At 36.7% G+C, this 27082-nt stretch overlaps 5 protein-coding genes across 6 annotated transcripts in view; 1 reads left to right on the top strand and 4 right to left on the bottom strand.

The window, feature by feature from the left end:
* Window positions 1-15547, bottom strand: part of LOC116168431 (diuretic hormone receptor-like) — a 57642-nt gene extending 42095 nt beyond the window's left edge. Inside the window, exons 1-3 of one of the 2 annotated variants that reach the window (XM_031484258.1) lie at window positions 15234-15547; window positions 15081-15177; window positions 14897-14921 (exon numbers count right to left, since the gene is read on the bottom strand). In XM_031484258.1, the coding sequence (XP_031340118.1) occupies window positions 14897-14921; window positions 15081-15110 (55 nt within the window). In that variant the 5' untranslated portion in view covers window positions 15111-15177; window positions 15234-15547. Of the gene's footprint in view, window positions 1-665; window positions 753-14896; window positions 14922-15080; window positions 15178-15233 lie in introns of those variants that run through there. The other variant, XM_031484259.1, reaches the window with a different exon arrangement.
* On the bottom strand, window positions 8124-9284 carry LOC116168435 (venom allergen 5-like). Its single transcript, XM_031484266.1, has 4 exons — window positions 9010-9284; window positions 8792-8956; window positions 8500-8741; window positions 8124-8452 (listed from the first exon to the last, which is right to left on the bottom strand). Exons 1-4 carry the CDS (start codon window positions 9145-9147, stop codon window positions 8161-8163), a joined length of 837 nt encoding a protein of 278 aa, XP_031340126.1. The 5' UTR covers window positions 9148-9284; the 3' UTR covers window positions 8124-8160.
* A 2943-nt stretch (window positions 15548-18490) lies between the features above and the next one.
* LOC116168425 (T-complex protein 1 subunit delta-like) lies at window positions 18491-21007 on the top strand. The gene is made up of 9 exons (XM_031484248.1): window positions 18491-18535; window positions 18725-18977; window positions 19116-19168; window positions 19214-19303; window positions 19348-19515; window positions 19561-19714; window positions 19764-20071; window positions 20131-20835; window positions 20883-21007. Exons 2-9 carry the CDS (start codon window positions 18869-18871, stop codon window positions 20898-20900), a joined length of 1605 nt encoding a protein of 534 aa, XP_031340108.1. The 5' UTR covers window positions 18491-18535; window positions 18725-18868; the 3' UTR covers window positions 20901-21007.
* Window positions 20989-21736, bottom strand: LOC116168440 (rRNA-processing protein FCF1 homolog). The gene is made up of 2 exons (XM_031484274.1): window positions 21688-21736; window positions 20989-21635 (listed from the first exon to the last, which is right to left on the bottom strand). The coding sequence occupies exons 1-2, from the start codon at window positions 21688-21690 to the stop codon at window positions 21027-21029; spliced, it is 612 nt and encodes a 203-aa protein (XP_031340134.1). The 5' UTR covers window positions 21691-21736; the 3' UTR covers window positions 20989-21026.
* Window positions 21737-23684: 1948 nt separating this feature from the next.
* LOC116168437 (protein-L-isoaspartate(D-aspartate) O-methyltransferase-like) lies at window positions 23685-24760 on the bottom strand. Its single transcript, XM_031484268.1, has 4 exons — window positions 24563-24760; window positions 24259-24514; window positions 24000-24210; window positions 23685-23953 (listed from the first exon to the last, which is right to left on the bottom strand). The coding sequence occupies exons 1-4, from the start codon at window positions 24654-24656 to the stop codon at window positions 23792-23794; spliced, it is 723 nt and encodes a 240-aa protein (XP_031340128.1). The 5' UTR covers window positions 24657-24760; the 3' UTR covers window positions 23685-23791.
* Between the last annotated feature and the right edge of the window lie 2322 nt (window positions 24761-27082).

Genomic DNA, 27082 nt, shown 5'->3' with positions numbered 1-27082 from the left:
TTAAACAATCATATGCAAGAGGTAATAATACAAGTTCAAGACAAAATTATCTGTTCTGAATATGCAAAAAATGGAAATCCTCTTTCCGATTCTCCAACTCTAACGAATTTAGTGAATGCGTGGATATATTGAATGAATTTTTGGACCAATTAAATGCCTCTAATAAGGACCCGGATTTAACATGAATACATAGAGAATTGAAATTGCTAGTCACCCTTTTCGTACAGTTTTTAGGCATGAGGTGACACAAATAATTTCGAGTTGCATGTTTCGATTTCAAGATTTCATTTTGCGAAGGTATTTGGTTCATTCGTATCAAATTAATTCAAAATTAGTAAACTCTGCGACAATTATTATTAAAGCTAATAAAAAGGCAAGTGCGGTTCCTATCAACAGACTTCTAAACACCTGTTTAAAACGCCGACGCCGCCGACGCAATGGACTACACATGTGTTTCCAATTTTAGACATGGATAGATAAGATGATTGTATTTGTCGTGTATAAATTTTTGATTTGGAAAATAATTGATTGAAACTAACGGCAGTTACATGTGCGGAAGTAAATTTTCATACTTAATATTTAGTCACCCTTCGCCTATTGTCCAACTCAAAAATCATTTTGCATTGTATGCCCAATGTTTAAATGTAAAAATCCAAATTACTTACTGCATTTTACGCGGTACCTAATCTGTGCTTGTCAAAATTCACCCTTAGCATTCTTGCTTTCGGTACTAGGCACCCTCCTACGAACCATTTGAAATTTTTGGAGACCATTCCGCACAAGATGCACTGCACTTCGCCTTAACACGATCGAATGATTTGGTCATAAGTTATATTTTTGATGGAGGGGCGGTAACGTAAGCAGGTAGAGATTAATCACCTGATGCGCTTATCTGCACATGCGGTCACTTTTACCTTTCAATAATTGTTTATCGGTACCGAATGAAGTCGTTCCTGATAAAATATGACATGTGAACTACAATTTTTTAACCCATGAGATTGTGTTCTAAATTAATTTTCATTCTCACATGGAAAAAGTCATAATCTGATTTTCCTTGTCTACATTCCAATTGCATTTTGTCACTGAAATAGTTTTCCTTGGCTCGTTCAAAAAGAAACTTTACCTTCTAATTGTTTTACTCAATATTGCCACGCAGTATTTGAAATATAACAATCGCAAATATTGTTATTAATTTATACAATATCTGTGAGCGGGTGCGTGACGAAGCGTAGGATTTTCTATATGAAAGCGGCGGTATTAGTAAAGTATTGGAATGGAGTGTCAAAAGCAAGTATGGGGAAGAATTTAAGAAGATTTCGAAAGGATTTCTGAGGATTTATAAGGAATTTTAGCAGTTGCCTATTGTCAATCCCCAAATTTGGTTAATATTAATTTGTTTTCGATGGTATAAACATAATGCACATTTTCTATCTGTATAAAACAAGCCGCGCGGTGAAAGCTATATTTTCGCTCTCTTGAGGTAAACTTTTAAGTCGTTTTCCAAGATAAATCTATAAATGAAGTTGGAACAATTTCCAAAATTGCTATAAGTTCGTAAAGTTAATATCTAGGCAATAACGCCAGGAAAATTTCTTCCCTTTTTTCTTTTTCAAAATATGGCACCCTAACAGCCCTCGACGTTACTCTTAAAAAAAAGATTATTTGAAAACATTTTAAGAAATCCCGGCGTTATTGTCTAGCATTCACCTTTCACAGGAATATTCGACCCCTTTCGCATCTTCACTCAGAATTCAGATATCGTGGAACGAAATAAAGCATTTTCGGGGTGTACTGTCCAGCCTTAAGGGATTTGTTTGATCGCTTGTAAAAATTTTTCTATTGGACCGATAGTGTTTGTTCATCTTTTGATCGACGCATCAGAATTGTGTTTTCTTTAATTTACTCAAGAAGTGTTATTCATAAAATATGGACCGTTTTCGACTAGGTTTTCGAGTTTTAAGCGAAAAACTAAAAAAAGTCCGAACATTTTGAAGTTTTTTGGCTGCCAAAAGTTGTGCCGGGAAAAAATTGGTGATCAAATACATGTTATTTCGACACAAATGGACCATTTAAAACGATAAAATCGTTTACACCCCTTTTGCAGGAACCGGCCCTTCTGACTGTCCGCATACAGGGTGGTTGGTGACTTGCGTCACGCATCATGGGGATTTCAATGTAAAATTCATAACATGCCATTATTGGCTCCCCAAATTATTTTAGAGCAAAAATGTATGAAGGTTTTTTGTAGAAAAAAATTTTTTACGTCAATCAACCGTATTAGTTTTCAATTTTTTGCATAATAAAGACGGAAAATTGGAAAAATAAAACCCGCATCTTTTTCAATAATCTGTGATGCCATGGAATTTTATAATACAAAAACTACGCCAATATCCGTCATGCCATGGAATGTCTGCTATAAAACAAATGAAATTCTATCAAAAAGTATTATAATTTAGAACAGCGAATTCAACATAAAGAAAGACCAAATTACTAAAATCCAAAATCCATACTTTCCAATTTTCCGTCTTTATTATGCAAAAAATTGAAAACTAATACCACAGATTTAAATATATACTTAAATCTGTGCTAATACGGTTGATTGACATAAAAAATTTTGTTCTACAAAAAACCTTAATACATTTTTGCTCTAAAATAATTTGGAGAGCCAATAATCGCATGTAATGAATTTTACATTGAAATCCCTATGATGCGTTACGCAAATCACTACCCTGTATACTGAACTAAAGTGACGAAACCAGCGAAATTACAAGTCGAATGATTAACATTTGTTTAAAGTTTAAAATTGACAGTCATCGTTACAAGATTTACACAGTTTACAAATAGGAGACCCAGTTTGGATGATCATTTACATGAATATGAATATGTTGAAGGTAAAGGTGATGAACCTCGATCATAAACGATCAGGGTTATCGAAGAAATAGATTCCATACTATAACATTTTATCAATAGATGTGAATAATAATAAATGGGGACGGACAGTGCCCAAATAAGCCTAACAGATACAAAGCTATATTACAAAAATACTTGTAAAAAGGAAAATTTCAACGTCTGACATTATTATACCTATTAAGTAAATTGTCAATAAACTTGAATAAAATATTAAATAGCGGATTCATCTTCTTCTGGTCTATGATTATAATTGTTTGTTTAAAGCTAAAATGCGCTTGGTTTAAACCACCACCACCCCCCCCCCCCCATCCCCCGCCTGCATCAGTTGATGCCTGCCAGTCATACCAGGTCGCATGGTAAGATTTTAGGCGAACTTGCCCCACAGTGAACTACTAGTCAAATGTTGGCCACATAGAAGATCGGATTAGTCATACATGCGAAGTGATAACTAATGCTCGACTTGATCGATTGCCATTTGAAAGATCGTTTAGAGCCCTAAATAACTGGCTATATGGCTCTGTGAAAAACGTATTTGGCCCTGACCAAGACAGACGTTTAGCTGGTCCATTCACAACTGTTACTGTGCGGTATTAAAGATGTCGCAATGAATGAACCAACTGGTACGTCATCTTCCTATTCAAATACAGGTTAAAAGTGAAAGGTCAGTTGTCCCATACATTAAAAAACCTGTTGCCATCCGTACTTTATCGGAACTGAATTAGAATAGTTGAAGTACAGCCTTCGGCAGTATTTCACTACGCAACTTAAAAGATGTGTTTGGATGGAGTAAGCATACTCTTTAAAAGTAGTATACTCTGCTGCTAATTGAAGTAGTAAATAGTCTAAATTACTTTGGATTATGACATTACACAAGTTCATGTTTTACTCACTGAATTACCGTTCGTGAGTATAGAGAGATTATAAGTTCATGCTCCTAAATCGGCCCCAAATCGCTAGTCTTGTAGTGATTTGTGTATACCAATCCGGAAGTCTTTACGCCTTTAGCCAACAAAAGTAAAAATAGCCACTGACAGCAATTGGAAGATCAACAGCAAAACCAATATCACAAACAACACTTTTATTGACAACACCTATAAAACGAAAAAACAGCACCAACATTCCCTTTTTATTAGAGAAATTGTTCGGAGGAAGCCTATCCGTTCGTCTGGTCTAACTCGAGAACGAAAAGATACAGCGATGTCAAATCTTCTACGAGTTCAAGGATCAGTGCTATTGAGTATGAGTCGAATTCCGAATGCGGGCTGAGTGGCAAAGTGGTCTTTCCTTGAGACGAGGTTTGGTTATTGCTGGAATCTTTTGCCAAAATGTAGCACTGAATGAACGCAGACATCAACGCCATAAGTAGGACATAACAGTTGCTCTTAGTACCGTAATACGTGCTATAGAAGTTGAATTGAAAGGCACAACATTCTTGAGAATTGAGCGAACAAAATGTTACATTAAGAAGAGTTAATTTCCTGTGAAACACAAGACTCGCAAAATTTGGAGTATGAAAGAGTGATAACATGCATTCCAAACTGATTTCCCAAGAGAAAAGGTGCAGCTTTGAGATGGGCCCCAACGGATAAATCCAATTTTCTCGGAAACGAGACGCATGACACAAAGTTTAAGAATATGCGCATAAATTAGCACAAAACTATGCAACTAGTTTTATTTAAATGCAAACCAGTTAATGTTCTAGCCCTAACGAAAATTTTAATTTTTTACGAAACGAAACTAACGCCAAACTTTGAGTTAACCTAATTTTTTCGAATAGAAAATTTCTTCTCTTTTTATTTGACTGCAAGACTAGCAAATTATAGTGTTAAATAAAGTGCGCAAAGCTTAAATCACTCCATTAGTAAAAAAAACTTTAAAATTATAATATTGCAATGAGAATTACTTTTGCAATAAAGCCGAGGATATTTGCGATTAGTATAGGGCAGGGGTCGGCAACCTATTGACACGGAAAAGCCAAAAATTACAATTTACATTTCCCAGTTTTTAAAGGGCCACAAAAAATTTTTGAACAGTGCGCCGGTTTTTCCTACATAGCTGATACCCGGTAAAAAATATTGGTGGTTGTGGATCTACAGAATTATTTTTGAATGTACAGGGTGTCTCATTTTTACGACGTCAATAAATAACTGATCTTTTTAAATAGAACATCCTGCATATTTTTACTTGTTTCAATTGACATTTGTTCAAAGTGCTATAACTATTCTTTTTCAAATGGAACTACAACTATTTTATTTCGCTATTCGATTGTGCTGTGCTTAAACCCCGCAGTTTTTATGTTATTCAATATTTTTCACAAAAGTACCTAATTAATTAATTACGTGTTTATACATCGGAGTAGGCTGCTATAATAAAAAAAACAAAAGAATACCAAAAAGTAAACAAGTTTTTTTTTTTAATTGTAATTGCAAATTTACAATCTACTCAAATAAACTACAGAGTAATAAGTAAAGAGGACCGAAAAGAGCCTTAATTATTTTTTGGCCTACATTGCCAATTCACGATCTCCAATCGACAAATATGATAAAGAATCCACGTGCAAAATTTCATCGTAATCGGTCCACTCTTTTTCGAAATATCGTATCTACTAACGGACGGACTGACAGACGGACAAACACAGTAAAATTATACACTCGCTCGCTCGTTAATAAGAGATCTTAATAAAGGAATCGAAAAAAGTGAAAATTTTGTCTTTTTAATTTAAAGCACCCACTGAATTTGGTGTCAGTTCTAATCACAATTTCTTTTTCGAAACCAAAGGGTTTCACTGCGAATGAAACCAAGTTCAAGGGTTATTTATTATATAATTTGTCACAGTAACCCTCCAAAGCAGAATAACAGCAGAAAGATTGAGTAATTGAATGTAAAAAAACTTACGCTAAGGTCAAAAGTCAATGCCAATCTGCCATGTGCCGATCAGTGACTGAAATTTATTTACTTTGTCACTTAATAAACAAATTTTCATTTTCAATATTTCCATTGGTTTATTTATTTACCTTATTTTTTTTCAGGTTGTAAATTTTTGTTTTGTTATTGAAAGTAGGAAAAATTAAATTAAAACCTGCCATCAGCAGTATTTAAAGGCGTCTCATGATACTTGCAGAAGGTTTGAGGAAACACTCTGCTATAGGGCAGTAACCGTAACCACAATTTGAAGTTTGGTGAAGGTGTAACAGTACTCATATAATTAGCCGAAATTTAAATTAAAGGATTAAGCTATAAAGAGATCCCAAATTGTGACAGGTTTCTTATAGAACGTGGCCTGTAGAATCCATAATTTCAAACAGTTCCAAGATTGGGCTCCTAGTTCAAAAGTTACAGCCCTTTGAATTTTCTTTCGAAATTGATTTCTTTCTAGTCTATAACTTTGAGAAGTCTGATCGAAAAAGTACGAATTGTTTTGGATTCTACGCACCAAAATTAATAAGAAAAAGTGTTTTCCCGAGAAATTTTGGTGCAGTCGATTTTTGGTAAAAAAGGAAGGTTATACACTGCCTTTTTTTGAGCCCCGAAAAAAAATTGTCAGATCGACCCGGAAAAAAATTTTTCTTATAGAATGTGGCCTGTAGAATCCATAATTTCAAACAGTTCCAAGATTGGGCTACTAGTTCAAAAGTTACAGCCCTTTGAATTTTCTTTCGAAATTGGTTTCTAGTCTATAACTTTTGATTGAGAAGTCTGATCGAAAAAGTACGAATTGTTTTGGATTCTACGCACCAAAATTAATAAGAAAAAGTGTTTTCCCGAGAAATTTTGGTGCAGACGATTTTTGGTAAAAAAAGGAAGGTTACAACCTGCCTTTTTTTGAGGCTCGAAGAAAAAATTGTCTCAGATCGACTCGGAAAAAAAATTTTTCTTATGGAACGTGGCCTGTAGAATCCATAATTTCAAACAGTTCCAAGATTGGGCTACTAGTTCAAAAGTTACAGCCCTTTGAATTTTTTTTCGAAATTGGTTTCTAGTCTATAACTTTTGATTGAGAAGTCTGATCGAAAAAGTACGAATTGATTTGGATTCTACGCACCCAAATTAATAAGAAAAAGTGTTTTCCCGAGAAATTTTGGTGTAGTCGATTTTTGGTAAAAAAGGAAGGTTATACACTGCCTTTTTTTGAGGCCCGAAGAAAAAATTGTCTCAGATCGACTCGGAAAAAAAATTTTTCTTATGGAACGTGGCCTGTAGAATCCATAATTTCAAACAGTTCCAAGATTGGGCTACTAGTTCAAAAGTTACAGCCCTTTGAATTTTCTTTCGAAATTGGTTTCTAGTCTATAACTTTTGATTGAGAAGTCTGATCGAAAAAGTACGAATTGTTTTGGATTCTACGCACCAAAATTAATAAGAAAAAGTGTTTTCCCGAGAAATTTTGGTGCAGTCGATTTTTGGTAAAAAAGGAAGGTTATACACTGCCTTTTTTTGAGGCTCGAAAAAAAAATTGTCTCAGATCGACTCGGAAAAAAATTTTCTTATGAATGTGGCCTGTAGAATCCATAATTTCAAACAGTTCCAAGATTGGGCTACTAGTTCAAAAGTTACAGCCCTTTGAATTTTCTTTCGAAATTGGTTTCTAGTCTATAACTTTTAATTGAGAAGTCTGATCGAAAAAGTACGAATTGTTTTGGATTCTACGCACCAAAATTAATAAGAAAAAGTGTTTTCCCGAGAAATTTTGGTGCAGACGATTTTTGGTAAAAAAAGGAAGGTTACAACCTGCCTTTTTTTGAGGCTCGAAGAAAAAATTGTCTCAGATCGACTCGGAAAAAAAAATTTTCTTATGGAACGTGGCCTGTAGAATCCATAATTTCAAACAGTTCCGAGATTGGGCTACTAGTTCAAAAGTTACAGCCCTTTGGATTTTTAGCCAATGAAAAAAAGAGAAGTGCATTCCGTTAACATTTTCCGATTTGTATCAACATACAGTGAATTGTCAGTTTGCCAAAGAACCCATTTACAGCAAGTTTTCAGATAAAGGACAGGAGATTTGTTACGTAAACCAAAGGAGTTAAAAGAGGGAAAGTTTACCGTGGAAGGCATTTTTAAGATACAGTTTTCCAGGTGCAATTTCCAGTTTAATAAAAACAAAAGAAATTGTCAACAAATTATTTGCAGCACAGGGCACCCGATAATGTAGCCTCCGATGCACTCGTTAACCTTTCGATTCGAAAATTGACTTCAGGTTAATCAAATTGGCAAGCTGTTTTTGTAACTCCTTTATTTAAAACAATAAATTTATTACAACTTGAAAAACGGCCGATAACCATCGCCCTCTATAACATTAATAAATTTCCCGCACATTCCGCACGAATTGTTCGAGTTCAACTTATCGGGACAAGCCGACCCTGGGGATCCGGGCTTGTAGACCGCCTCCCCTAGGTAATTGCCTCCAGGGCCGTAATTGCACACGAATAGAAACTCGTGCCACTTGGACCCGTCCGGTTTGTTAACGGTGTAGTACACTGCAGCGCACCCAATTTTATGGGTGTCGGCCCAAACCATCTGAGTGTAATGTCCCACCTTTACGCCTCTAAATTATAAGGTGAACGTTTGCAAATGATTTTTTTGGGAGCTCACCTGTCTCGGGTATCGTACACCCATTGATTGTTGAATAGCGCAACTTCGTCGTACCAATGCGTAATTAACTGCTGCATGGCGAGTGTAAAGTTGATGTTGTTAACCGAACTGTTAATGTAGCCCAAATTTTGACCGTTGTGCTCGTGCTTCCGCGTTCTTCTGCACTTGTCGTGCTTTAAGGCGGTACCCTCACAGGCGTTCGCCCAGCATTGGGCTATAAACTCCAATTCCCTGTCGTAGGTCTGAAAGCGAGGTGCTGAACTTTCAAATTGGAGCAGCCCCTCAAACTCACCATCACTCGCATATTCTTGGCCGGCGGTTGCTTTCCTCGCATCTCACTGCCAAGAGTCACCCTACACCTGAGGGCGTTGTGCATATTTAAAATCATTTGTCTCTGTTGGTCGGTCAGTCTGATCACTTTGAAGTTTGGACCACAAGCAGTGGCGGGCCCGCATTTCTAAGAAGTCACAGTAAATTCCCCGAAATTATCAAAAAAAATTGTATACGTACGTTAATGCCTCGCTGGCACACGGTGTGAGTGAGTGGAACACCATCACCAAAATCACAACCTAGTTCACAATAAGGGTTCTTTTCGATAAGCGCATATGCTAACGTAACTTCGACCAGTAATAAAATAACGTTAAGCATTGTGGCAGTGAACGTTTCAATTGTTACTAAAGTTCCTCGCGAGCAAAATGAGAATTTAACGCGATTGATTGTTGTTAATAAAAAACTTGGTCGTGGTCAGTGGGAGTCGGTCTTCCTCACTTGTTTTGAATTCGAAAAACAAGGTGGCACTTTTCATGCTTAGAATATGTAAATAGCGCTGTGCGAATTTTAATTTTTTATGGTCTGCAGTTATAATTATTAAAACAGCCTCTCAGCTGGAAATCCTTACCGTAGTTGATTGATAGATTTATTTATATGCAAATTTCGTACGAGAAGATCACTTTAAGTAGATGAAATTCTTCGTTACATAACGTCTTCTTTATTTACAAACAAAATTATTCCTACAAGGTAACGTTAAAAAAACGTGAGCACTCAAACATTCGGTTTCCGCAGTATTTACTAACCATTAATAAATTACTTTATTATAACAATTCGTGACTCGGTCTAGTATATTTTTATTTTCGTACCGAAAACTTGTTGTTGTACCAAGTGCGATTTCAAAAAAAGGTACCTATTTGGAAAAAATTGGGAATGCGTCATCGTACTTAATTGAGATTTTCATGGCAATACCCGAACTTTTCGGCACAAAAAAATCCTGCTGCTTTCAAGAAGCAATAATCGGTCCCTTTCCAAAGCAAAACATAACATCTTCAGATTGGAATTTCAAGTGTAAATGTTACAGACCTGGACGGCCATGAAACTACGATCATTACTGCCACTGCAGTTTAACTATAATAAGACACTTTGATGTGTACAGAAGCAGGTATTTATCTTAAATCGATATGGCAATGAGAATTTCGCAATATATGTTTCATAAAAGTTTCCCGCGAACGATTTTTTTAGTTGTCGGACGCCTCACGCGGGGTTCTCCGCAGCGCGAAGATCTATCAAAGGTTAAAAGTTATGTACCATTACGCCGTAAGCTAATTAAAGCAATTAAAATTTTTGCATTAAATCAACTTCATTAACATTTTTTAACAGTATGGAACGGTGTGTTTCTTCCTCGATCCGTTGACGCTTTTTTTGGGCAGATAAATCTTCGCGTGGATATTTTTAGCTTCCTCAAAAAGTAGTTTGTTATTCATGCGTATTTCGAGGACAAGGAAAAAATTTCGCCTTATTATACTACACCGTGGTATATTTTTAAATCGCTATAGCGCTACCCTTGGATTATATAATACGTAGTCTTTCAAAGATCGCTACTATTCCCAATAAGTATGTCAATTCTCTTTTAATAACAGATATTACAGTGTAAGGGAAATAAACAGTTTTGGTATCTATGAAAGGAAGCGAGTTGCAGATTTACTCATTTCTGAGCAGTGTATTTTTTCATTTTTCGTTTCATTTTTTAAAGTATAAGTAGGTAAATTATGGATGATATTAGGCATAATGTAATAAATTTAACAAAGGAATTTCCACATAACTTTTTAAATCACGTGGTATTTAGTCGGGGGAGTTACGAATTGTTGTCAATAAAGTTCTGTAACTGCGACCGAATATTTTAAGCCACAAACTTGTAACTGAAAGAAAAACAACAAAAAAAAGCATAAAAGCTTGGCTGGGATCGTGTCCCAGGTTCGCAATTCATCAACTTTGTGAATAACACATTTTTTTTCCACTTGTAAAGTCAGATTTTGAAAGTGGTTTACAATGAAATGATTATTAACCAGTAGTCAATAATAAGACCCATCAAGCTGTCCCGTTTTTGAGATCACCACCTGAAATTTCGCTCAATAAATGTTTGGACAAGTTCTTTAAAATCAATAACTGCACTTTCCTTCATTTCCATAGAAATTAAGTACTTAAAACTGTCACATTTAGGAAAGATTCAAACCAAATTACACTTTGAAAATACTTCAATGGCAGAACAAAATACTGACACTCCTATAACACCTGGGTTTTTTATTCACCAGGCAAAAGAAATTGAAAATCAACAGATACGGAACGTTAAGCTGAAGCACCTACAACGACGCCGGAAACTATCCTGACCAGGGGCGGACTGGGTACTTACGGGCCAGGTGGAATTGCATAGGTTACGGGCCATTAAAGTATTAGTGTAGTAATGGAGGTGGCGGGGGGGGGGGGGTAGCTCTGCGGTGCATCACAAAAACATTTTTTGCTTCATTTTAAAGTACTCCTTTTCCGGAAATCAATTACAATACAGGTTTTTTTTTAAATTGCAGCTGATAATAACAAGTAACAAAATATACAATCCAAACGAGGCGCGTCGCCTATCATTGTATTTCATCAGATTCATGCTACGACAAAAAATGATAAATTCATTGTAAAACACTTCAATTAAAACAGAATTTTTAAATTTTTTAACAACCTAACATCAACCCCAATTAGAGAAACGTGTTAATAACTTATTAATAGTGCAAGAAACTAAATACAGCACATACTTATAAATTTCCAACGGGCCATTATGACGTACAGGCCAGGTGGCAATCGCCCCCCGCCCCCCCCCCGGGCCAGTCCGCCCCTGATTCTGACGACTCTTAGGAACTATAGAAACTTTCAAACTTTGATTAAAGCTCGAACATATCCTGCCCAAAAAGCAAAAATATAACTCATATTTTGGTATAATCCGACAAACTTCAACTTCAACCGTTGCTATAACACCTTCTGAAGCTATGATAGTTCTTACGATCGATAGCAACAATTACTCTTTAAGCGAATTCTCTAGGGATACAATGTTATAGTTAAATGGGAAAAATAATGACAAAAAGAAACACCGCTTCTAGTAAAACGTTGTGTTAATTTCTTAAAAACCTGCGTCAAAATTATTTCTACGCCCCCAACACTAACACTATTTCCAAAAATTAGAGATACGCCACGTTACTGGATTAAAATTTGATTTATATTTGTTGAATTTGTTAATTTGGACTGTAGAAAAAGTATGTAAAGGACAAAGTATTAGAAGTAGGTACCTAATTATTAAGTGGCTATGACTAAAGTTTTAAAGAGGAAACTCTTCAGTTGACACTTTACAGTGACGTAATCTGAAAATTTGCGAGAATTTGCGTAATCTGAAGGTACGGCAAATACTTTTTTCTAACGAAATGAAAATGCAATTCTATTGCAATGTGAAAGTCGCAAGCCGCTTTAGCTTCACATTATGCAATTTTAGTACAAGTTCTGTTCTATGCCATTTTTAAGATTTTACATTAGTACAATTTTGTCGCAATTATTGAGTAAGTTTAATAAAATGTGACAGTATGACAACAATCCATGTGTTCAAAATGTTTGAGAATGTATTAGCTATTAAAAAAAGGACGAAAACTTGCTAGTGTACCTTTAACTTGCATGACAATTGCCTAATGCAAAGTGGCTTAATCAAAAATGTTTCAAAAAAACTTCATCCTCCTCACATTATCATTCCATAGCCATACCACCTACATACACATTGCATTGCCACCCCTACAAGAAATTCCTAGCATTATCATTGAAGAAGTGCCATTGTTAAAAACAATACGAAAAAATCATGAAACTAACCAGACTGAAGAAGCTCAGTTGTTCACAAGGATGTATACCATTTTTTAACTGTAAGTAGAAGTTTCTAAGTTTATTTTTATGAGCAAAATGTTTAGTTTTTTCATTATTTTGTAGAAATAAATATCAGTGTAATGACAAGAAAAAATTATCTTCACATTTCATCTACTGATGAAGACATTCATGAAAACATCAATTTTTAAACCGAAGAAAATATACATAAATCGTCATTTGTGAGCCGATACTCGCTTACACGTAACACGTAGACAACACGTCCTACATGCATGTTACACACTCAACATCAAGCAGCCGACTTGCAGATGTGTTGCACATTGACTCCTTCAATACTGCGCAACCGCAAGCGCGCTAAAATTGGAATTTGGGTAGAATTGTCAATTGTAAGGGGTAAGTAAATAATACACATAACCTGCAAACGTTATAATGAAGATAATTTAGCTTACCTGCTTACCTATTGTAAGTAGGTGTAGTAGGTATACAGGGTGGTGACTTGCGTAACGCATCATAGGGATTTCAATGTAAAATTCATAACATGCGATTATTGGCTCCCCAAATTATTTTAGAGCAAAAATGTATTAAGATTTGTTGTAGAAAAATTTTTTTACGTCAATCAACCGTATCAATGTTCAATGTTTTTCACAATAAAGACGGAAAATTGGAAAAATAAAACCCCTATCTTTTTCAATAATCTGTGATGCCATGGAATTTTATAATACAACACTACGCCAATATCCCTCATGCCATGGAATGTCTGCTATAAAACAAATCAAATTCTATCAAAAAGTATTATATTTAGAACTGCGAATTCAACATAAAGAACGACCAAATTACTAAAAACGGTTTCCTAATATAACAATTTACAATAAATGTTCGAATAAGTCACCATTAACTGCAATACAGTAACCAAGTCGATCATAAAAGCCATTTCGAACTGCCGCTAATTGATAACTGGATATCTTTTTGTTTTAGAAAATTCCATGGCATCGCAGATTATTGAAAAAGATGCGGGTTTTATTTTTCCAATTTTCCGTCTTTATTATGCAAAAAGTTGAAAACTAATACGGTTGATTGACGTAAAAAATTTTTCCCTACAAAAAACCTTAATACATTTTTACTCTAAAATAATTTGGGGAGCCAATAATCGCATGTTATGAATTTTACATTGAAATCCCTATGATGGGTTACGAAAGTCACCATCCTGTATATTACTGCCATCTTATCAAGATTAATTTTGTTGTTATCTACATTTCAAGTAAATGACTTTGAATTCCTCGAGGAATTCCTAGACTAGAATATGCCAAAGGCGATAGAAAGAAACTATTTCGGTAAGTACTGTAACAGTTAATTTGAAATCTACTTACAGACCAATATTGACCTACGGTAGAGAGAGAGTTTGGTGCTGAACGAATCACAAAAAACCAGACTACAAGCTACAGAAATGAAGTACTTGCGAAGGAAAAGGGGAGTTGGTGGAATTCCTAGTAAGAAGATAAAAAAGAAGTGGATGCTCTGATAGAGGCCTTTGGTAGGCAAAAATTAAAATACTTATTTGGACGCCTTGGACGAATGGAAAACAGTCGGCTTGCGAAACACATATGGAACACCGGAATTCAAATTAGGAAGAAAAGGGGAAGCATAAGCATAAAGACAACATGGGATATGTACTTAAGTAGCAAGAATACTTCAAGATCAAGGCATAGAATGGGAGGCTAAAGGCGCCTTTAGACCAGAAAAAAAACTACCTATACGCACTAACTGTTACAATTCAATAAATTACCGTTAAAATGCCGCATGGCATTATTTATAGAAGAATTCCTGCATTGAATTCTCTTGAGAAGAAAAGAGGGAGAATTTTCCGCAAATGAACACTATGAGACAAAATTATTTCTTTACCACAAGTCGAACTATCTACAGATGCTGTTAATAGAAACGAGTTGACGAAAGCGCACAGGTATGTCTTATATCTTTTATCACAGTGAGATTCGCAGAAAAAAATCACTTCGCTTCGTAAAATCGATATGGCTATGAAGTCATAGTCATACCGATCGATACAAACTGATTGATGCCGCGAGAGAGACCTTAGAAATAGTCAACCCAGTTGAAAAACTGAGCCGATTTCCACAAGTCACTAAAGATCACTTTTAGTTGCACTACACACTTCAGTTTTCCCCCACTGCTGCAAAATAATACAACCATGCATAGAAAAGAAAAATCCTACCTTTATAAGGCTGCACTTCTACAATCTGAAACAAGAAGAAAAATAAGTTAAAAAATAAAATAATAGAAATTTATCTAAAATTAATCAAAAAAAGTAATGTTGGCGGGAGGGGAGGGGTTTCTTTATTGAAGGAGACACCCTAGATGTGAGGCACTTTTGCGTTGCTATTACTGTGAAAATTTACCTTAACCTTATTAATACAGTCTGGCACCATCACCGTAGGCCTTCACGATCACCTCGAGCTACTAGCATGGATTCTCCTCGAACGCCATTACCAATAACTAAAAAAAAATTATATGAAGTTTTGTGTTTCTGCTATGGGCAGTGAAAAACTCACCTCGTTTGCGTGATCCATCTCCATATAATCGTTGAACTGAGTCGAAAGCAGGCTTGAATTCGAGCTGATCCATCGCAGAGGTCGTTGGCAGCGCTGGATTAAGAGGGAGACAATGGGGCTACAGCCCTGGAAACCCGGGGGGACTACAAGTAATACGAATGTTCCCGTAAAATTTGGAAATATCTGTAACTTCTTATTGACCATTAAAAAATACCACAGAGTGTGGCAAGCAGGTATAATTTCAAAATAATTGGATGCTACAAACAATAATCTCAATAATCAGAGGACCAAAAAATTTAGTTTCTCGTTCAATTGCTTGTTGACAGTCTTGAAAGGTAAAAGTTGGAACTGAAATTTTTGATAAGGGGGGGGGGGGGAGGGGGGCTTTCGGAAAACTTAATCCGGCACTGGCGGTCAGCATAATCCTCACCAGCAGGTTGAGCGACGTCGATGGCGCCTGTAACAATCGATGAGATTAGTACGTAGCTAGGTAACCACATAAAGTTTTTAGTTGATGTACTTACTGTAATCCATTATTATATTATGACCACGCACTTACCTTCCTCTAAGATGAACTTCGTGCAATAATAAATGAAAATGTAATAATCCTCAAAGTCCCTCAGCTTGGGAACGGAAAAAACGGCACCAATGATTCTTTAGGCTTATTCGCAGAGAAAATCTGTTTGCATCACAGAGCTGGTATGGCTGTGAATTCACAGTCACACTCGCCAATGTGGAGGAAACAGATGGACGCTGCGAAAAAGTCTATTCTAAGAATCATTGCAGTCAATCGTACGTCACTAGGATGACAGACAGGGAAAATACACACGAAGCTCATGCTCAGAACAATTATTGGTCTTCCTTCTGGTTGATATTCACTATTCACTTTTGCCCCCCGTACAAAAAATGACATGCAATACACCATGCATAAAAAGAAAAATCCTACCTTATGAGGCCGCCTTTCTGCAATCTGTAACAAAGAGAAGACTTACGTTAGAAATGATATTAAAATATGTATAGTTTAAAACAATTGAAAATTTTGACTGGGACAGTTATTTGTAGTCAAGCGTTTGTTTGTTTGACCGTTTTCTTAAAGAAATTGAGCAATAAACACTGGCAATAAAAAGGAATGGACACTTACCCTTTAGCCTCAATAATTCAGTCTGTCCTGGGAAGAACCATATCAACCAAAGTAATGATGGAAACACTGCACACTTCCCCGGCACTCCTCGTTCGTCAAGAACTGAAAAGTAAAATATAATCAATCGCAATATGAGAAAATGATCATAGAATCCATAATTTCAAACAGTTCCAAGATTGGGCTACTAGTTCAAAAGTTACAGCCCTTTGAATTTTTTTTCGAAATTGGTTTCTAGTCTATAACTTTTGATTGAGAAGTTTGATCGCAAAAGTACGAATTGATTTGAATTCTACGCACTCAAATTAATAAGAAAAAGTGTTTTCCCGAGAAATTTTGGTGTAGTCGATTTTTGGTAAAAAAAAAGGAAGGTTATACACAGGGGCGGACACTTCAATTAAAACAGAATTTTTTAACAACCTAACATCAACCCCAATTAGAGAAACGTGTTAATAATTTATTAATAGTGCAAGAAACTAAATACAGCACATACTTATATAAATTTCCAACGGGCCATTATGATCTACAGGCCAGGTGGCAATCGCCACCCGCCCCCCCGTGCCAGTCCGCCCCTGATTGTAAGTAGGTGTAGTAGGTATTATCAAGATGAATTTGGTTATCTACATTTCAAGTACATGGCTACGAATTTCTGGAGGAACATTGAAACGTTTAAAAACACCGATTTATTTAACGACGTGCCACAATTTTCCAAGTGTTTAGTTTTAATTTTCTGGCGTTGATTTTGTTATGATCGTTCTTATTTTCAAAGAAAACGGAAAAAAGCTGCATAGGACGCGTAAGCGGCTTCAACGATAAACTAAAAACTGGGTCACGTGACATTACGCGATGACGTAGTAGGTACGCACGTGACTGATTTTAGAAAATGGTCCAATCACAGCGCTTTTAAAACAAAATTTGGCATTGTTTATTTATCACGGATTTCACACAATTTAGGAGAAAACTATTCTTTTGTCAAAAACTAATCAGTGATTCCTAGAATGAAATGCACAGAACAAATTATAAATTCCGTTGACGGAAATTGCCATCTTAAAAGTAACCCCTACAAATTTTAGGAGCATGATGATTCATAGTAAAAAAAGATAATTTGTTTATGATTTAGTTATTAAATTTGGGCATCAGATTTGAAAAAAAAAGAAGGAAATTTGCAATGGTGTATGATGTGAATCCAGAGCCTTCAGGAAAAAATGAAAATAGTTACTAAAGGTCCCACAGTTTGGAACAGATGCCGTAGGGTTGAATTCTAAAAGGACAATTGAACGTCTGCAGATGTTCATGTATAAGGGCGACTCCTAGGCTACCCAGACCGATTCCAACACAGGGTTACAAAATGTGGTAAAGGGCTCTTTAAGAAACATTTGCAATATCTTAATTAATTTTTTCCATCACTCTCGCAATAAACCTACATACCTACTGCTACCGCAGTCCTCTAGGTATGTACACCGAAACGAAAGTACACATAAGTTCTACTTTAAGCTGACCAAGACCTATTGTAGCTGCTCTAGACTTCTACCACTTGCAGTCCAATAAAATAAATAACACAGGCCATACACAAATTTCAATTCGCTACCTCGCCTACTAACATCTAGTGAATGCAATCTTGAGTCGAGATCTCACTTGATTAGAAATTACAATCTCACGTCTCGGGTAGTTTTCGAAACAAAAAATATTGTTTATATTGGATAATTAGAAAGAAATGAAAGCTACTAACATAACATGTGATTATGAGGTTGATTACCACTATGGCACCAGGGTGAGTAAACTATTGCAAAAAGCTACTCCTTGTTTCCCAACACTCATATACATCTATCATCATCACATCTATAAAAAATGGAGCACAATAGTTTATAGTGATTTATCTGGTAGAATATATTAATTTATTTTCCGTACACCATGATGGTAGAAGGGTTTTGATTATAATAAATAATAACGTTACAATTCTTGTTGTTTATTCCATATTATGCTGTAAAGGATCATGACGTTGGGGCTATAATGTAACTGGAATTCACAGTGATGACCGAAGGCTTTATTAATTAGAGCGCGTTAAAGCAAATTCAAATTTACAGCGCGCTTGCGTTTGCGCAGTACCGAGGGAGTCAATGTGCATCACATCTGCAAGTCAAGCAGCCATCGCATCGGCAATAAGGTGATTTTTTTAAATTTTTAGATATAATAAGTAGCCACAACCGTCATCGACTGGCTGGTTACCATAACAACTCATGTGATATTTACTTTTATTGTAATTATTATTTCATAATAGTCTGTGGAAGCATTTCACAATTTGCAATTTAAATTTTACTGGAAATAATAAAATTATCCTTTTTCTCATTTCTAGAGTAGATTTTGCACCACAGCGCCATCTCTTTCGTTTCGCATCAAACGTCAAGTTGATAGATTTGGGTTTGGCGATTTTGAAAAAATCTCAAATCATCCGCCCGATAATATTACTTTTTGCAAAACTTAAGACATTTCCGAAATAATGACGGCCCCAACTGCCTCTGGAGATGGATATAAAAGTGCTAGTGTCGCGTATAAAGATAAAAGTAAACCTACCGATATACGATTGAGCAATATCAATGCCGCTAAAGGTAAATAAACGTCTTTACTAATTGTTACTAACTTTTGTAATGCATGGCAAGTAATTTTACACTCGATACGCGCAATGAATTCATTGCATTTTGTTGTCGAGCAATTGAGCTATATTAAAATGGTACTTAAAATTTCAGCTGTCAGTGATGCGATTCGTACTAGTTTGGGACCTCGAGGAATGGACAAAATGGTAAGTTGGTCAGTTATCAATGCTTCTCTTACAGTAGTTGTTCAGATTCAAGCGGGTAATGGCGAAGTGACAATAACAAATGACGGTGCTACGATTTTGAAACAAATAAACGTCATACATCCGGCTGCGAAAATGGTAAGTCGTGTTCTTGAGATTTGTATTACGGATTGTGGTTTCAGTTAGTAGAATTGTCACGTGCTCAAGATATTGAAGCTGGTGATGGTACCACGACTGTTGTCATTATTGCTGGAGCATTACTGAACGCTGCCGAAAAACTCCTGGCCCGTGGTATTCATCCAACTGCCATCTCTGAGGCTTTCCAACGAGCATCTACACACGCAGTCGAAGTACTGTATTTCTCCCAAAGTCAGTTTTAATCAGGTTCTTTGTAGATTTTAACCAACATTTCTACGCCCGTTGAGCTTCAAAATCACGAGCAGCTGGTAAGAAGTGCATCTACCTCTTTAAATTCCAAAGTGGTCTCGCAACAATCGAGTTTACTTGCACCTTTAGCTGTAGAGGCTGTACTTAAAGTGGTCGAACCCGGTTCGTTACCTATTACTTATTCGTGTTTGTTGCTCATAGATTGTTACAGGTCGTGAAGGAGCTGTGAATCTCTCAGATATTAAAGTGATCAAACAACTGGGCGGAACTGTTGAAGATACCGAACTAATTGACGGAATCGTATTTTCGCAGAGGGCCGCCAACTTAAACGGGCCCAAACGTATTGAGAAGGCTAAAATTGGTTTTATCCAGTTCTGTATTTCGCCCCCGAAAACCGATATGGATCACAATGTTATTGTGTCCGATTACGCAGCAATGGATCGCGTACTGAAGGAAGAACGCGCTTACATACTCAACATTGTTAAGCAAATTAAGAAGGCAGGCTGCAACGTTTTATTGGTAAGTTGCAGTGTACAGTGGGGAAATGGTAATAATTTTCTGTCCATTTTGTTTTATAGATTCAAAAATCTATACTTCGAGATGCAGTCTCTGATTTAGCACTCCATTTCTTGGATAAAATCAAGGTGTTGGTTATTAAAGATGTGGAAAGGGAAGACGTTGAATTTGTGTGTAAATCACTTAATTGTCGTCCAATCGCTTCTTTGGATCACTTCACTTCCGAGAATTTGAGCAGCGCTGAATTAGTGGAAGAAGTGGGAATAGGCGGAAATCGTCTAATAAAAATCACAGGCGCCCAGAATGCGGGCAAGACTGTGACGCTTTTAGTACGTGGCTCTAATAAGTTGGTGTTGGAGGAGGCGGATCGTTCCCTTCACGATGCTCTGTGTGTAGTACGCTGTTTGGTGCGCAAACGTGCGTTAATCGCGGGCGGTGGTGCTCCAGAAATCGAAGTTGCATTAAAACTAGCTGCAATTGCCGATCAGACAGAGGGCGTCGATTCAATTTGTTTAAGAGCATATGCAAATGCCCTGGAAATTGTTCCATTCACTCTGGCCGAAAATGCAGGGTTAAATCCAATACAGACCGTTACAGAGTTACGTAACAGACATGCCAAAGGTGAAACATCAGCGGGAATTAACGTACGCAAAGGCGCTATATCTGATATATTAGAAGAACATGTAGTACAACCATTGTTGGTGTCAATCAGCGCTATGACATTGGCCACCGAGACTGTGCGGTCCATATTAAAAATTGATGACATTGTAAGTATAATGAATTTATTTCTATTAATCATGCATTGCGTTTTTAGGTTAACACCTACACATAAAGCCTGCGAGTGCGTGTATTTATTAATTTTTGTTCAATCACAGCTTTCCGTTCTATGTATTATTAACTGAAACTATGAAACTAATAAACGCTTTTATAAAAACTTTATTTATTGAATATTACAAAATTACTCCCTCGGTGCCCCATATGCATCTGGCATTCTTTCAATTGTGTACCTGTGTTGAGCAACGTACATAATTGGGACACCTGGAATTTTTCGTATACGTCTTTTCAAATCTTTGTCATTTGTAGCAACTATATAGCACTTGTGTTGTGTTACACGCTGCACTAAACAATCGTCGGCGTATGTTCCTTTGTGCATACAATGTATTCGTTCAAAACGAGGATCTTTGATTATACGTAAGGCCACCTTGTACTTCTGCCCTAGTTTTTCTAATTCCCCCAACACACAATCGGTTATATAAGGTACACATTTTGCATACAAGCAGTCCATCATACTTTGAATTATATCCAGTTTGTTTTTAATGGAGAAGTTAATAAAGTTCGTATCTATCAATATATGATAAGGTGGTCCCAGTTGGGTGTTATATTGAAAGAAGAGGGCAGAACTTGCTTGCGGAGCTTCGTTCACTTTTAAAGCGTGCGGGTCCTCCTTTTTCTTATGTCGAGGGGGTGCTCTTTGGGATGCTTTAATTCGTGGATCGCTAGGACTTATCATTGCTTTCATTTTAGCGAATCGTTTTTCCGCAATTTTCCGAGTTTTTCTCGCTTTACCCTTAAGAAAAACGTCGATTTGTCAACAATTAATACCTTTTTAAAAAACTTACCATCGCTCAAATGTTATGGTTCACTTTGAGGTTAGTATGAATTTCGCCTTTGAGGTTAGAAATTTATATGAATTTTGAACTCATCTATAATGTGGCAAAAGCTATACTACGTAACTTTTTTCCGACATTTCGTTTGGCACCACGGATAAGTATTATAGGAAATTTAGATTTCTTGAAATAAGTCCTTCAATTAGACATAAAGACTCATGAAAATGTCTTTTATGACCAATTTTACCATTTTCGTATTTCTTTTAAACTGGTAGTTAATCGGTGCCCGAGTCATTGATTTATGAATCAATTTCAGACATACTCAAACATACGTTACAACACTGTAACATCTGTCAAGTGTGCGAAATTGATCAAAAACTTGTCTGAAATTGATTCACAAATCAATGACGACGGAGCGCAGATCCGTGGCTACAAGTATATAGTAGGGATATTTAAGAACATAAGGATATCCGTCACTCCTCGCTAAAACTTGTAGCACGTCCACTTTTATTGATTCAAAAAGGACCTGTTAATGCTTGTAGGCAAGATGGCATATAGATAGTTGGAAAATATAGCAAAGGCTACAAGTTCCTTTAACAATTACCGAAGTTCGTTGTCTGTTCCACCCAAATATCACCCTTCATTTTCATATACGTTTTCCTAGCTAATAACATAATATAAGGCGAGATGTAAGGTATTGCTTACTTACTATTAAAGGTTGAAAAAAGGACATTATTTTCAAAATTTCATAAAATCGCACGGACAGAACTTCGACTTCGACCGCAGTACAATTCGAAAAAAGAAACTATTGTATTTCGACTTACCCTCGAGAATAATTCTTCTGCACACATCGTATGATAGGGTCATTTGGGCACTCTGTAACAAAAAAAACGATCAAAATTACTATAGATTTTGAATATTACATTAACAGGCGAAACCGGCGTTTTTATTTTTTTACGCGACGATAAAAGACTTTTGAAAACAAATAATTAACACTCGCTTTATCTACAGTCCTGGAAAATTTGTTGCGCCCATTCCAAAACGATAAAAGTCGTTAAATTCTTTAAATTTTGTCAAAGCACTCGGATCAAGTGAAAAATACTGTGATTAATACTTATAACTCTGATAATGGCGTCAGGAATAGCACACAATATTAGAGTATAATGATCAGGTAAGAAACGTTTTGATAGAGCTAAGAAGAAAATCCAATTTTTACCACCCGCACGTTTGTAAGGGAGGTATTGCATGGGAGTAACAAATCAAACAAAATCGCGATTATGTTGGTCTGTCTGTCTGTACTCTCATTTCCAGCTAAACAGCTGAACCAATTGACACACAAATTTGGTACCTACACATATTCTTAAAAAGTTTTTGAGTAAAACTGCGGATGCCCGAGTGGGTCATGCTAACCACAGAAAATTTGCTTTTAACTAAAGATCGAGCAACATCACGGTGGGCCTCCAGTTCAACATCTAGTAATAAAACGTGCCCACATCTACTTTTAGTCTCTTCCTCACTTCACATAACGCCCATTCTCGACCATGACAGCTAATATGCACTCAGGTGTCGAAAAAAACAGCAATATAACCCCAAATAGAGACAGTACCTACTACCTAGAGAATTTTGAAGGTGTCTACAAGACATACGTTGCTTGGAAGACTGTGAAAAGCACATTAGCAGAGTATGATGACGTTAAATGCAGCATGGTGACACCTAGCCTTTTCTGTGTCACACTTGGCTGCTTAGGCATAAATTTTTTTCTTGCCATCTTTTCAGCCAAAAGCTCTGAAGGCACCAAGAGATGCACAATCAGAGTCAAAAGGCTTTGATGGCGTTTATAACGTTATAATGGAGAACGACTAAGGTGGTTAATCAAATGATGCCTTAAAATTAGTTTTAGCACAATTTTCACCATTAAACAAACATATTCGCTACCCACTTCTCAAAGCAAAGATCATACTTATGGTTAATTTTATTACACAAAAACGGTTCATTCAATAACGTTAAAATAAAATTTGTCATTCCTTAAAATTCACAGCAATTTAATACAGGAGTTTCATATAACTGACTAGAGTTTAAAATATAAGATAAAAGCGACGGTTGGGGTAAAAACCAGTCAACGCCAAGGCGCCCACTGTTTGGATTTATCGGTGAGTGGTACATAAATAACCCCCATAAGTGGTGTACGTCTTATGCTGCCATCTTCTAGTTTATCAATTTGTTCGAGTTGTTGATCTCCTCCTGCGGGGCCTACAGGTACGATTAAACGTCCGCCAATCTACAACGGTATCTCCATTATTAGTGCGCAAACTCTAATTAGCTACCTTTAATTGATCGATTAATGGTTGTGGTACTGTTTGTGCAGCCGCACCTACGTGTATAGCATTATAAGGTCCCAAATCGGGCACACCAAGTCGACCATCGCCTACTTTTAAGACTACACGATTTGAATCTAACAAATCCTTGTTATTCTTTTCAATATTTCTTAGCGCGACTGTTACCAACTCTGGAATATGCTCTACACCAACTGCCAAACTGAAAGGCAAAATATAAACCTTGCTCTCGAAAATGTATGATTTTTACCCAGTTTTGCCAAGCATAATCGCCATACATGACGTAAGATAACCACTACCGGAACCGACATCGAGAGCTTGTTCGCCTTCAACTAACTTATCTTTTAACAACTCTAGAGCGTGTGCGTGCATATGAGGAGCGCTAATAGTGACACCATACCCGATACCTTGTGGTGCGTCCATGTAAGGATTATTTAAACAAAAATTACCACGATCCACCCCCAACATCGCACTCTCCACCGTATCACTTTTAATAATGCCATTTGCTTAAATTTGTTTAATTAATTCTCATTTCCTTTTATTGGAAACCATACCTCTTAATTGTTGTACCATGTCAGAGTTCGACTTTCCGTGGGATCTCCACGCCATCATAATTAATTGGTAAACCAAAAATAGATTATTACGCATTAATCGTAAATAATAGGATTACATTAACCAAACCATAACCAACAATATAATTTTCATCGCAAATCGCCCATTTTGAAAATTTCCATTGACACTGACAGCGCTAAGATGGAGCCACCTTTCAAACGGGGCTACCAATCTAACAGGATGACCAACATTAACGAAACTATGTACAGGGTCTGTCAGCTACCATTGTGCAGTAAAGTGAGTTTTTTACTCAGTAATTAAGCAACGACGGAAAGTAATAGATCTCTTCTAATATACGAATTCTTTTAATCGCGAAGAAAGGAAACTATTGTGTTACGATTTAAAGGGTTACCAGGGGTGCTCGAGGGAAGAAGGCAGGGGGAAGCACAAGCGACACGCTGGACGTTTGACGAGGGAGAGTGCGAAACAAAAAACCCTCGTGTCAGATCCGAGGCCGTGGATCCCAAGCGGACACGGTGACAGAATTTCTAACCACTGACAGGATTCTGTGGATGATCAAGGTTCTGCACGTGTTAATACTTTGCTCACCATAGGGTGTTGTCAGGAGGATATGACGCAAAGAATAAGAAGAGTGCAATAGCTGATGAGGAATGCTAAGGAGACAGTCGGTCATCATAGCTTCTTTTAATTTATAAACAGTGGACGTCAGTGAAGGTATACAGCCCTGATGACATAATCAAACGAACTATTAAGAAATTATGGGAAGCGAAATGACTGCAAGTCTTTGGAAAAACCGTAAATGAGAGGCAGCCCTTCATACGTGCAGCTTCTACGAATGACCTAAACTGGCAGCTTTCATAAATGTGTAGGTACGTACAAGCACCAAAGGGATCATTGGAGATCACGATTTCTTAAGATTGGCATGGCAGTAGAACGTTCTGGGAGGTAACGGTGTAATAAAACGAGATCAATTTATTGATTTGTTGGGTTTCATCGTCTCTAGACCGTCAGCGGATTAAAAAGAAAAAGAGCCGCGTGTACAAGAGTCGCAAGAAATCAATATTACAATTAAGCCTTTAGCTAGTAGGACCAAAAATGTGTAGTCTATTCTTGTAACATGAGTTGAGCCCAATGTATTATTTAAAAAGTTAAAAGATAACAAGCGTTTGGCTGCTGATGTCACTAACATTCAGCAGCTCGCATTCACAGCTGTTATGCAATGAAAGCAACCAAAATGAAAAATTCTTAAGTACGTGCAACGCCCCTAAAAACCAAAAATTCCAAGTCAGAAAGTCCCTTGGTACATTTTTCTTAAGGCATGAAACGACCATTATACCGAGTCGAGTTTGGCGTAATTTACGCAAACGTCTTCTCATAGATGCTTACCTTGTACCGGGAAGCCATTTGTTGTTAACTAAGAAGTGAAATAGATTTCAATCGATAACTGATTTTAAGGGGGAGAGTGTTATGAAATGAATTTTTCCCGTTCTAAAAAACCCACAATCTCTTCAAACTACCATAAAGCTACAGAAGATGAGTTGTGGACGTTAATGACCAATGCGGCAGAATTAATGTCGAGGTTAGTAGTAGTTCGCCCACCAATTTTGCTGTAAATACTTGGTTTGGCTTAAGGTGGAGGACGATTTAATCGATACCTTTGATGAATGATGTGAATACTGGAATCGTGATGGTGAGTTTTTTGGCTGGACATTTTCGCCCGTCGAATTAAGACATGTCCTGAATTCAGGTACTGCAGCTTTGACTTCAGCACCAGGCAAAAGAGGATGCGTAATCATTACTGTTTTGGTAGGACGCTAGTTTTATAGTGCAATAATCTACAATCACGTCGGGTAAGGGTCAAAAAGTCGATGGCCAAGAGTGAAAATTGCAGTCCACGATGCCAATTGTTTCCTTGAGAAAATGGTCAAAAGGTCTCGAATAGACGAAAAAAAGTAAAAATTAATTGTCGCCATTTATATTTGTTATGGTAGTAGCTGCTGGCAGAAATAGTATAGATTGTTTTCATTTTCAAGCAATTTGATTTTAATCGCCTTTAACCGAAGAAGGAAATATCCGTACGCAATCTCCGACTAGTTCTGGAGTATTACTAGAAAAGGTACATGAGACGTTGCGCAGAATGGTTAATATTAAATTTGTTTGTTATCATAAATCAATAAATTGTAGATTATATGTAGTGCGGATTTTTTATCTTGGTGGCGGTTCTAAAGTTTGTAACATTTTTGGAAGAGACTGCGACATGCCCAGTTTTCCACTGCAATTTCGATCGACACTAGAGAGTTTTGCTAGAATTCCATACAAAAAGTTAAAGTGGACTTGAAAATGCGTGGTGGCGGTGTTGGTGTACGTTTTATGTGCCTTTTGACGATACAAATGCCGATTCTCAAGAGCAGGATCAAGGCTGCACGAAGTTTAGGTAAAGATGTAAATTAGTAACGTTTTTTGGAATTCTAATTTAAAGCGAAAAACCAGAAATGAGAGTA

The sequence above is a fragment of the Photinus pyralis genome, unplaced genomic scaffold (assembly GCF_008802855.1).
Source record: "Photinus pyralis isolate 1611_PpyrPB1 unplaced genomic scaffold, Ppyr1.3 Ppyr1.4_LG4, whole genome shotgun sequence".
NCBI classification, from domain to species: domain Eukaryota; kingdom Metazoa; phylum Arthropoda; class Insecta; order Coleoptera; family Lampyridae; genus Photinus; species Photinus pyralis.
Note: the sequence above shows the minus strand (reverse complement) of the source record. Positions and strands in the feature narration are given on the sequence as shown.